Source organism: Ambystoma mexicanum, chromosome 1q (genome assembly GCF_040938575.1).
Source record: "Ambystoma mexicanum isolate Mex_15411 chromosome 1q, UKY_AmexF1_1, whole genome shotgun sequence".
In the NCBI taxonomy this organism is placed as follows: domain Eukaryota; kingdom Metazoa; phylum Chordata; class Amphibia; order Caudata; family Ambystomatidae; genus Ambystoma; species Ambystoma mexicanum.
The window spans coordinates 693,922,893-693,935,048 of NC_090922.1; the positions used below are offsets into that span (position 1 = coordinate 693,922,893).

At 49.5% G+C, this 12,156-nt stretch overlaps 1 protein-coding gene across 5 annotated transcripts in view; it reads right to left on the reverse strand.

Annotated features, from left to right (window-relative positions):
• DUSP12 (dual specificity phosphatase 12) overlaps window positions 1–12,156 on the reverse strand; it is a 428,130-nt gene that overhangs the window by 268,663 nt on the left and 147,311 nt on the right. For all 5 annotated transcript variants that reach the window (XM_069641288.1, XM_069641289.1, XM_069641290.1 and 2 more), the window contains one exon: window positions 5,561–5,679. In XM_069641288.1, the coding sequence (XP_069497389.1) occupies window positions 5,561–5,679 (119 nt within the window). The remainder of the gene's footprint in view (window positions 1–5,560; window positions 5,680–12,156) is intronic.

The following is a 12,156-nucleotide window of genomic DNA, read 5'->3' on the forward strand; positions in this document are numbered from 1 at the left end:
GATGGGCCATGACTGTGTCATGGCCCAAGTTAATAAAAGGGAGGCCGGCAGGTACGTTAGAGTTTTTAACAGCTGCAGACTCCGAAACAGAACGTTCTGACTGTGCCTTTCTTATTGAGGCTTACAGGTCCTCCCTGCGTATCAGGGCCTGCAGGCCAGTTTGCAATGGGGCCCCCTGCCAGAGAGGCGGCCAGGGTCTGCATGTGTGGGTATGGCTTGTTCCTGCCACTCCAAGACTGGGTGTTCCCCCAGTACTTCCTTGAGGCCCTGGGCCTCTGAGGTGCTGGTGTCCCAAAGCACCTCAGGGGGCTGGTGCGATACCCATGAACAGCCCCCACCTATCGATCCTCTGAGGCACTGGGCCTCTGTGATACCGGTGTCCCAAAGTATCACACGGGGGAGCTGGTGCGATGTCCATGATCAGCTGTTTCTCTCCCCCCCCCCCTGTAACAATTGGCGACAAGGAAGTTGGCCACAAGAAAAAATAAAAACAAACATTCTCGCAGGAGGAGGGAGCTGCGCTGCCGGCCACCCGCCAAAGAAAGGAGAGGTGAGGAGGCAGCCCCTGCCGTTATGTAGGGGTGGGAGCTAGCCACCAGCACCCCTGTGGCACCTGATGCCGTAGGAGTAGGACAACCTCCCGCCGGAGGGGAGAGTGGCGCTCCCCTTCTCTCAGACAAGAGGCAAGGAAAAGAGGAACCTTTGTGCTGTAGGTCCTCCCCAACCGCGGCCCTCTATGAGGAGGGTGCTCGTGCAGCAAGGGGAGGATCCAAACTACACCCCCCGCGACATCCACCACACCCGATGAGAGGGTCCCCCCCACAGTGATTCTGGGCCCGGCGGCGAAATGGATGAAGAGCTCCAGTCCGGAGCAAATGGCTGGAGGTGGTCCGTCCGGGGGGGGGGGGGGTCGAGGCCGCCTGAGCCCCAGCATGAGCCCAGGCTCAACGGCAGTGTAATGTATAAGATGCTCTGGTCTGGTGCATAAGCATAGTGCTCCGGCATGAGCAGAGAATCAACATCCACCGGAGCCCTTATCACAATCCTGGGCCCGGCGGTGAAATTGGTGAAGTGATCCAGCGTTAAGCAAAATGAAGAGCTCCAGTAGGGAGCGAGGTCTCTCCATACAGTCAGTGGCAACAATAGCCGACCTTGTGGTGCCGCCCGTGCCCCAGCAGCAACAGGAAAGTCCCGGGCTGCCAGTCGGCGAAGTTTAGTAATTCAAGCAAGCAGCCTGCCGTTCACACAACATCAGCAACTTCGCTACGGTTCTCTGGAGGAACAATGAAAAAAAAAAATGCATGATCTACTGGAGCTGGGGCAAGGTGAAAGAAATGGCCCCCCAAAAGCCCGGGGTAGAAGGCGGTGGTCAGTCGAAATACTCTGGGGCAAAGATAATCAAAGAGGTGGCCCAAATAGTGTTCCCTGGCCCGGCAGTGAATAGGATAGGACTCCATGTCAGCACAGGCATATACTGTGCCCAATGCATCGAGAACTGGCATATCAGGTGCTCTTAGCAGCGGATGGATGCCGTCAGACCCCAAACCCCAATGACAGCAACAGAGATGGAGGGTCTCCATGTCTCCGTGCCAGGCAAGGAGGAAAAAAAGGACTCTGCGCACCAAGGGCAGCCCAGTGTTACTGAAGTATAGCTTTGACCTGGTGCCGACAATGACCAACCCGTGGTTGACATGGGACGTCCACCCTCATGCTCCTCAGAGTTCCCAGACATGTCCACCGGGGCATCCTGCGCTCTGTGCACCACACATCCCACCAGTACGAACTAGTATGTGATGCTGCCTGCTACCTGCGCAGGGCTTGACAAAGTGACGGCCCTAGCACCGAGGAAGAGGCGATACGCGCTGTCAGGTGATCCGAGAGATCGACTCCCACCACGCACCTGGGACGCCAATTCAGTCCCGCGTTGCCAGCCAGTCAACAACCCGTGCACGGTACCAGCAATCGAAAGGCAAGGCCATCCAGCATAGAAGTGATGACCTCCCGGCATGGCGCCATCGGAAAAGCAGGACACCCTGCCATGAAAGCCACCCTGCCTGTCCTACAAATGGCCTCAACACTTTGCCACCAATGTCCCTTACGGTACCGTCAGAGGGCCAGGGAGCTAGTGGCCCTGACTACCAGCCCCGGAGGACATCCTGGCTGCCTGCCAATAACTTCACCCGGCATGCCATCCCGTCGAAGGACCAGGTCAACATGGGCTTGGGGGAGATACCTACCCCTCATACATACCTGCCCCCTCAGTTCAACCACCACCAGCTGACGTTTGCACAACGAACATGGGTGGCCCCGACACCTGCCGTGAGGAAGCAGTACACCGGGCAAGGTAAGGGTGGCAGCTCCTCCGTAGTGCTTGTGCGCCAATAAGAGCAGTGCTTTGCAAACTAGAGGAACATTTCCGAAAAGGGGGTGAGTGATGTCCCGTCACCCCGTACCCTGAACGCCGTACGTGGATCAGCCTGGATGCCCAGCGAGCTGCGCCTTGTCGCCCTGCCCCAACAGTGAGAGACTATGCCGATGTGGCCCCTGGCACCTGCCAGGTGCGGCTTTGCCGGTTTTGAGCTATACCATCATTGAACCGGGACCCGGGGAAGTGACTCCTAACGGACGTTGAGGGAAGGTGAACTGGTCTCCTGCAGTCCTGCCATTGCTTTAAGAGGACTCAGTAAACATGCATGTTAATGCTGTTAACCTGCATAGTTTTACATGAATAAAGTGGTCTCAGTAAAGGACAGTGATGTGAAGTTGAGCTCCCGCAGTTGGTAGGGGTGCTCTATATGGTACCAGTAGCTATCCGTGAGTGTAATGCAATGGTGGCAATTCCGTACCCCAGGTTAATAAAGGGTTCTGTAACTTGCAGTCTGACTACCAACCATCCACTAGAGATGTGCCCACTGTGACTGTCACCTGAGGGGGATGAGTCGACATATGATATCAGTCATGAAATCAGTTATGTTGTAGTCACTCTTGTTAATCGTTATGTTTTAATCACACGTTTGCTCCTTATGGAGGGATGTTACAGAGTGGACCTCCTATATGTGTTGCCCCTTTAAGGGGGTGTGTCCCTTTCAATTGTGTTGCCCTTTTAAGATGGGCCATGAAAAGGGAGCACGGCAGGCACGTTAGAGCTTTTAATGGCTGCAGACTACGAAACAGAAGGTTCCCACTTGGCCTTTCTTATTGAGGCTTGCAGGCTCTCCCTGCGTATCAGGGCCTGCAGGCCAGGTTGCCATGGGCACCCCTGCCAGAGAGGCGGCCAGGGTCCGCATGTGTGGGTACTGCTTGCCCCTGCCTCTGCAAGACTGGGTCTTTCCCTAGTACTCCCTTGAGGCCCTGGGCCTCTGAGGTGCTGGTGTCCCAAAGCACCTCAGGGGACTGGTGCGATGCCCATGACCATCCCCCACCTATCGATTCTCTGAGGCACTGGGCCTCTGTGATACTGGTGTCCCAGAGTAACACACGGGGGAGCTGGTGCGATGTCCATGACCAGCTGTTTCCTCCCCACCCCTCTAACACCGTCCACTACTACCAACAACTACAACCTCCTGCTAACACTACTTCTCTACTGCTCCCACAACTACCACCACCTCTGCCACCATCACTACCGCCCTGTTATTCCTACTCTATCTCTACTCCTCACACTCTCCACTCACTCACAAATACTCCACAGACCCCACTGCCCCCTCTCTTAAATAGCTTCCATACTCGGGTCGCTCGCGTCACCTCTGGTCTCTAGGACATCCTCCAACTTCTGTCCTTACCCAACTAACCCACACTAACACAACTAACATACACCTACATATACTCACTTAAATACCCCCAACCACCTTTCCTGGAGAGGTGTGATGGGAAGGGGTTTCCCTGACCCTCCATATGGGCTAGTAAGCCCCATCACCCCTTCTCACATTATTCCTGACCTGGGTCTGATAATGGTTCAGAGGAATCACGTATTTCTGCAGGCCTCCATGGGGACCTTTATCAATTGCAGGTTTCCTCGGGATTTTAGTGGGGTTTGTTAGGCCTTGGTTTTTAACTATTAATCTCTGGTGGGTTAGTGGTGATATGCAGGCTTCGTTTTTGGATGCCGCGTCAACTCCTGGAGGCTCCACAGCATCCCTCTCATTTTCGGCCGGTGTTGTGGGTGTCACGGCACCCCTTGGTGCCGCGCACAAAAGGTGAACATTCAGTTGGCACACCTGACGGCGTTGGCTGGCTGGTGTTGTGCTGCTCTCTGTGCCCCGTGGCAGGATGCACTCCTCTTCTCCTGGCGTTGCATTTTCCGGCTTTGCTCTGCAGCACTGGAGCTTTATCAGGTAAGGGGTGTTTGGGAGGGGGCCTGCCTCCATACTGGCACCAATCGGGTTGTTGCCGTGGGTTGGGCTCCCTCCCCCCTTTGACAGGGCCTGAAAACAGGCCCTGTCAGATCTGTTTCTTTTAGAACTATATAGAAGATATTATGATTGATGTGGAGGACCAGATTCACTTACTCAGAAATTGACTTGCGTAATTGTACAAATGCACAATTGTTGCATACATTAATTCGTTTCCACCAAGTGTTAAGTCTGTTATCTGGTATCTTACGAGATGAACGTAGTCACATCTTGAAAGACGACTGTTATACATGGACCTATAGTTCAAATGTTGATGCGACATGCTGTTATTACTTTTTAGGCGGTTTCCATGTAATTTTATTTTGAATACTTCTGTGGTTGTCGCACTGTTCCGATTTCCTCTTTTCAATAATTCAGTGAGTAGTTGAAGTATAAGTAGGTACTCTCCCTAAAAGGATTGAAGAACAATGTATGGAGCAACATGCATCGTTGTTGAACGTGCAGATTAAGGCAGATGTAACCTGTAGTTCAGTACTACACAGATCTCTGTTTCTCATGGTTACATTTTATATTGTCAATAGGTTTGGTATAAAGTCTTTAACAATCAAAGAATCTTCAGATATCCGAGTAGATGGTCATCGTTATTTTCTAGTATGTTGATCTCTGTGGTTTCCTGAGGTTCAAACTCATTAGAGAATAGATGTACACGCAGTCTCTATTGATCATAGAGCAGTTGTTTATCTTAGAGGCTGCTCAGACTTCTGGGAATGAATGCCAAAAGACTGCATGACAAGACAAGAATCTACTTTGCACTTTATATTTTGTAGATATGCAAAAGAACCTAGCGGTACTATTACACTGTGTAAAAATAGAACTAGTATAGATTTAATACTTGTATTTATAAATGATACTACCAGTTCCCAAAGATGTGTTTCGAGCATAGCATTGGACATATCAGATGATTTTAAGTGCAAATTCGTACATGCAAAGCAGTACAGTGAACTAAGATATGAGTACAACTAATACTTAAGGCTTACATAAATAAACTATATTAATGAATATTTCTCATAGGATATAACTTTGTAATGATCAATAAGAACACTTCATTTTCTTTGAAGTTGTATCGGCTGCACTTTGGAGTGCAATAGGCTGTCTAGTCGGAATTCCGGCAGACACATTTAATGACATATCAGGTTCTAACGTACACTCACCAGGGTATTTCTCGGTCACTTTCTGAAGCCTATATTGTTTGTAGATGGCACTAGCTGTATTAACTTCACAGCCCATTGCTTCGAACAGTTTCAGTTGGTATTCAAACTCCTCGTTCATTCTGTGAAAAGACAAATACAAGAATTTCTCGAGGGAAAGCAACTCCAGAAGAGTAATTGTTAACAAATGAGCATAACACCATGATCCCCTAACAGAAATTGCAAAATCAAAGTCGGTACCAGACACTTGGTCATATGTAAAACACCTATACATCTCCCCCAGAAGGTAAGATGCCTCCCACAGGATATGTTATTTATATTTGAAAGACGGTGCTCTGATGCACAACTCATGGTATGCTCAGATCATTCAAGAAAATTGTTTAAGAAAAAGCAGCGCTATCAAAAAGCCACAAAGATGAGCCTTTCTACATGATATAAGTCATTTATAACACACATGTACACAAGTGTTTCTAGGTGTGCCAAGACAAGTAGGCGGAAGCAGAATGAGGAAAAAAAACAATCTTACTAGACCTAGGGCCTCATTACGAGTCCGGAGGTAACCGTACCTGAAATTCCGGCAAGTTACCGCCGGACTCTTATTACCATTCCGCCTCTGTAATTCCCGGAATTACCGGGGCATTACGACCCCGGTGACCCAGGAATTCCAGAGGCAGAATTTGGTAAATCCCCATTCCCATTGAGTCCCTTAGGACTCAATGGGAATGGGGGAAGTGGAAACACCGGCACCATCTCGTGATGGTGCCGGTGTTTCCACGTCCGCCTGCAGGCGGGTGGTGTTAAACCCGCCGGGTCAGACCTGGCGGGAATGACACCTCCCGCCTGCAGAACTCGAGATCACCCGGTATGGAAACAACAGTGGCGGCGGGTTTAACGCCCCCGTTATTTCCATACCGGGTGACTCGTAATGTCTTTGTGTCTTTCAGATCGCGCAAGTGCAGGAAAGAGGGGAGGGGAGAAGTGCCAAGGGGGGTGCGGAGAGGGGATTAGGAGAACTGCAGGTGACTAAGTACTGCCAGAGGGTGGCTCTTAGGTGCGAAGAGAACGAACTGTAGGGTTACAGATATAGACCCTTAAGTGCTCAGGGAGCCCGGAGGCAGTGCAAGGGCAACTGGACATACAAGAGCCTGAGCCCGAGTTCAGGGGTGGCAAGGTGACCAGTGTGCAGAGCTATCAGAGACATTAGCAGGGGAGAGGAAGAGAGAAAGCAGAAGTGAAAAAGAAGGTCTTGAGTTGCTTCCGGAACCGGGGGTGGTTCTGCTCAAGTTTGAGAGAGGCAGGGAGGCTGTTCCAAAGGGAGGCCTCAGCAGAGGAAAGATCTGCCCCCCATTCTCTGCTTGGAAATGCGTCTGACCGTCAGGGAATTGGAGGTGGATGAGCGCAGAGCTCGAGAAGGAAGATATTTAGGAAGAGAAAGTTGGAGGTAGTGCGGTCCCAGCACCCAGAAAGCCTTGTGGACGATGCAACGGGTCTTGAATTTGATCCTTGCAGCCACAGGGAGCCAGTGCAGAGATTTCAGAGCTGGAGAGATACGATCCCTGGGCTTGAGGTCAAGGACAAGTCTTGCAGACTTGTTCTGGATGAGTTGTAAAGGTCAAAAGTAGAGAGGCAGATTTAGAAAGAGGCTGTTGCAATAGTCCAGCCAGGAGTGGACCAGGGCTCTGGAGACAGTGAGCTACTGGGGGAAAGTGAGAAAACGTAGACAACCTCTGAGGAGGTGCAGCTGAAAGTGTGACCTCCTTTTTTTTTTTTAACAAGGTTTATTTATTCTGCAGAAGTGAAGCATAAAGAGAATACATCAGTTAGAACTTGTCCTTGATATTGCTAACATTACATATCAATGTTCCACTGTCTTTAGTACCTTCTATCGTGAATCTGCAGATCCCGTGGGTTTTAGTCTTAATTCATAATACATAACTCTTATTCCCAACAATCTCCCCCCCCACGCCTTTTCCCCCAACTTGAGTGTTTTCCATGTCAGACCTTTGGTTGGAAGAGTCATGTGTTCCATGCCGCTAGATTTTGTTTACCTTCAGTTTTTTAACAAACGTGGACGTTCTAAAGTATCCTTGGTTTGTGGAAGTAGGCTTCTCTGTCCTGTACAAATTCCTTGAAGGGGGCACATACTGCCAGGAATCTTAAGTATTTGCCAGACTTTAGGGTGCATATTTTTTCCATTGCCATAATCCCCCATATTTTAACCCACCATCAGGCTATTATCGGACCCAGTTCGCTTTTCCATCCTTGCACCAATGTTATTCTTGCTGCCGACAGTAGATGTGTGATAAGAGCGGCGTTATGCCCCGATGCTGAGTATGTGTTTTTGAGCACCGGTCCCAGTAGGATTACCTTAGGCTCATATGGCAAGGTCACTCCAGTCATTTCTTTTATATGCCCCAGCACCTCTTTCCAGAAAACTACCGCTTTCGGACAGGACCACCACATATGATAGAGGTCTCACCCTCACCCACATTTCCTCCAGCAGTTCAGGGGGTATTTAGGGTTCATTTTGTGCAGGCGATAATGGGGGCACCTAAAACACAGCTTGTAAACCACTTCCTTGATCACAGTACATTTAGAAGATTGATGTGCCCTCATGCAGATCTGCCCCCATTTCTCTTCTGTGATTGTTCCTCCCACATCTTTCTCCCAGTTTGTTTTATATGAAAGCCTGTCTCCCACTTGGGCCTTATCCAAGAGTTCATATATTCTGGAGACCCCTTTTGCAGTCGACACTTCCAGCATGGTGAGTTCAAGACCTATCAGGTTCCTAGTTCCTGCCTTTTTAACTGCGGGGTGGGCGAGTCAATGCCTAATTTGTGTGTACCTGTATCTCTCCTTCTCCCCAATGCTGAATTTACTTCTACACTCCTCAAATGTTAGTGGTTTCCCCCTCTGGTACATGTCCGCTAGGGTCAGGTTTTCGGCATCCATCCACCCCTCCCAGAATCTCACTTGCAAGCCCGGGGTGAATTCAGGGTTGTGTGCTATTGGGGAGTGAGGGCACAGGCCCTGCTGGATTCCCCCCCTCACCCCCTAACGCTTTATCCCAGCTGTGGAGGGACATCTTGGTGCTTTCCAACAACTGTCCTCCTTGTTCCCGTTCAGTGGGGTTGACGTAACCCCCTGTTCTATCTGACACCAGCCAAGGTTCCTATCTGGTTGTGCCCACTCCTAGGTGGTATGTGTGCCACCAAAATGTATCTTTCTACTTCGGGAACTCCCAGGCCTCCGAGATGCGGAGGGCGCATCATCAACCTCTTTTGGAACCTAGGTCTTTTGCCCTGTCATATGAATGTGAATATTGCTGTCTGCAAGATTTTGGACATACAGGGCGGTATGTCTACTGGTATTGAGCAGACCACAGAGCATTCGGGGAAGGAGGGTCATCTTTATTGCTGCAATTCTGGCAAACCAGGACAGTTCTTGGTTGTCCCATTTGCGCAGGTCGGCTTGTAGCCATTTCCATGGAGGTTTGATATTTGCCTTGTACAGCTTTCTCGTGTCCTTTGTTAAGCGTATTCCGAGGTGTTCTAAGAACTCTTTCCCACACCAGTGGATATGCTATTCCCATTTCGCTAATTGGTTCCTTCTCTTCCGTTTTGACTTATCATAATTTATGGTGAACCCTGAAACTGTGGCGAACTCCTGTAGTTTTCACATTGCTCTGGGTAAAGTGTTCTGGGTGTCATTCATAAATAACATGACATCATCCGCATATAGTGCTATTTTGTGCGTGATTTCCCTACTTCTCACTCCACTGATATCCGGGTCCTGTCTAATCTGAACTGCGAATGGTTCCATTGCCATTGCAAAAATTAACAGAGAAAGGGGGCAGCCTTGACGTGTACCTCTCCGTACATCTATCTGCTCTGAGCTTTGCCCATTAATCAGGAAACTTGTGGAAGGGACCCAGAAATTTGCTAAAACCATTCTGGTGAAGTCCGTCCCACATCCAAACCCCTCCAGTACCAGCTTCAGATAATCCCAGTCCAGACTGTCGAATGCTCGTTTGGCGTCTGGTGCCGCCACCGAGAATCGTTGGCCGGTTCTAGCTCCTAGGTTGATAATGTCAATGGCCCGTCTCACATTGTCCTGAGTGTGCCTCCGTGTGATGAACCCCGTTTGGTCTACATGTATGATTCGGGGCAGGATCTTTCCTAGTCTGGTTGCCAGTACTTTGGTGTAAATCTTAGCATCCGTGTTTAGCAGAGCTATGGGCCTATAATTAGTACATTCGGTAGGGTCTTTCCCTGGTTTCAGCACTAGTAGAGTAGAGCATTTCCCCATATCTTCTGTGACCGAACCCCTCTCCCTGAAGACGTTGAAGAGCCTTGTAAGCAAGATGTGTGCGGAACGTTTTATAGTAGCCGTTCCCTAACCAGTCAGGTCCCGGGGTTTTATTTGCAGGCAACGCAAAATTTGCATCACTGACTTACTGGGCCGTTATTTTATGTCCCAGTATGTTTCTCTCCTCCTCAGTGATCTGGGGAAGGGGCATCGCCGACATATATGCTTTTTGCTTTGGGGTGCTAGTTTTTCCCACTTTAAAAGTTCCTCGTGGTAACGGACCATTATTTCCTTCTTCTTTTCTTCCCCAGTACATAATTCCCCCTGACTGTTTTTGAGCTGTATTATGTAATTGCAGGATTTTTGTTTCTTTAACTTGGCAGCAAGGAATTTGTTTGCCTTCCCTCAGTGTACATAATACGACTGCTTTGTGTTTAGGAGTGTTTGTGCTACTCGATTCGCTGTGTGGGCTTCTAATTGGGCTCCAGTTTTCATGAGTTCTCGGAGTGATTTTTGCGTTTGCCTTGTTTTGTGCCCTTGTTCGAGTTCCTTTAGCTCCTTCTCTAGTTTTTGTGAGACTAGGGCCCTCTCTCTTGTATGCTTCCGCCTGTGAAATGAATTCTCCCCTCACCACCTCTTTCCCTGCATCCCACACTGTTCTCCAATCTGTCTCCCCATCATCATTCTCCTTGAAGTAGTTCTGTATCACCCCTTCCATGCATGCTCTAAATGCTGTGTCCTTCAGTATTATCTCGTTTAACCTCCACCATGACTGCCCTTTTCCTTTTGCCTCTCCTACTTCAATGTTTACCATCACTGGAGCGTGGTCTGTGAGGTATTCTATTCCTATTTCAACTTTCATCACTTGTGGGATTAGTGATGCCGATACCAGGATCATATCGATTCTAGAGTAGCCCCCGCCCACGTACTGCCGAATAGTGCATGTATTCCTACACTCCTCTTGGAAAAAACCTCCATGTCTGAGTTCCCTACTTCTCCTTCCCATTTCTTACCTCCTTTGCCCCCCTTCCCCCACACGCCAACTTCCCCATTCCCCTTTGTCCATTCATGTTCGGGATCCTGCAGGACCCCCTCCCCCCCCCAGGCTTCTGCCCGGGGGGGTTGGACCAAAATTTCTCCCACTCTACCTTCCCGCCATGATATTTCCGTATCCTGAAATCGATTCCAAGATGTAACGCCCTCTTACCTTCGTCCAGGCTTACAATCCTTATGTCTCGCAACCTTTCTATTCTTTCGAGGATTCCCAGGCGAGTCAGCTTCACGGTCGTTTACCTGGCCTCTCGCCTCTGTCCGGTTCATTCTACTTGTTTGTAAGGGCCAGTCAGTGTCACGGGCCGATCGTTCCTCCTTCTCCTTTCGGTTGACCATTCCCAAGGACTGGCTGAGTCTTTTGTGGAGCTTTGTCTTGGGGTGCATTCCACCTGATTCTGGTCCTCTTCTATGTGCCGCAATGCAAGTCCCTCTTCGCATGTGCTGATCTGCCGTGGTTTACCTTCCCAGGTGAAGGTTAGGCCGAAGGGATAGGTCCATTGATGTTAAGGCCACCAGAACGTCTCTGGGTCTTGCCCCTGGTTCTTTCCTCTGGAGTAGCCCCCCCCCCGCCAATGTTCTGCCGAATAGTGCATGTATGCACTGTGTGCACTCTATCGATCAGGATTCCTTCTGGCTGGGTGTTGCTAAGCAGGCTGCTAAAACATTGTTGTATGGTGTCCCTCAGGTCCACCTCCATTACTGATTCGGCCAGAGCCTTGACCCTGATGTTGGATCTGCACAATCTATTTTCCAAGTCTTCATCCTGTAATTCTAGGTTATTCGTTGCTCTGGCTACTTGCTCAGCAAGATACTGCTTTGTTTGGCTTCTTCTGCTATGTGAGAGAGAGTCCGTTCTCAACCACATCCACTCTTCCTCCCAGTTCATTCATCTCTTGCCGGACCGCCTGTAGTGCTAATTTCAATTCCTCCATCTGTCCCATTTGGTCTTGGAATGTACTCGTCATTCTAGCCTCTATTCCCTTCAGGCAATTTAGTAGTTCTTCCTTGTCCGTTATCATTGCAGCAGATGTCCTGTTACTCTCAGAGTCTGTAGTTTCTTGTTGGGGTGTGGTTGGTGTGCTATCCTCTGTTTGCCTCCGTCTCCAACACCTTTCTATGTGTCCTTCTTGGCGTCTTGTTGCTACTTTGGCTTTCATTGTAGCACTTCTGGATTTTACCCCTGGCATCAGAGGTGTTAGGTTTGGGCTTGTCAGTGCTGACTTTTGACAGGTTATTTC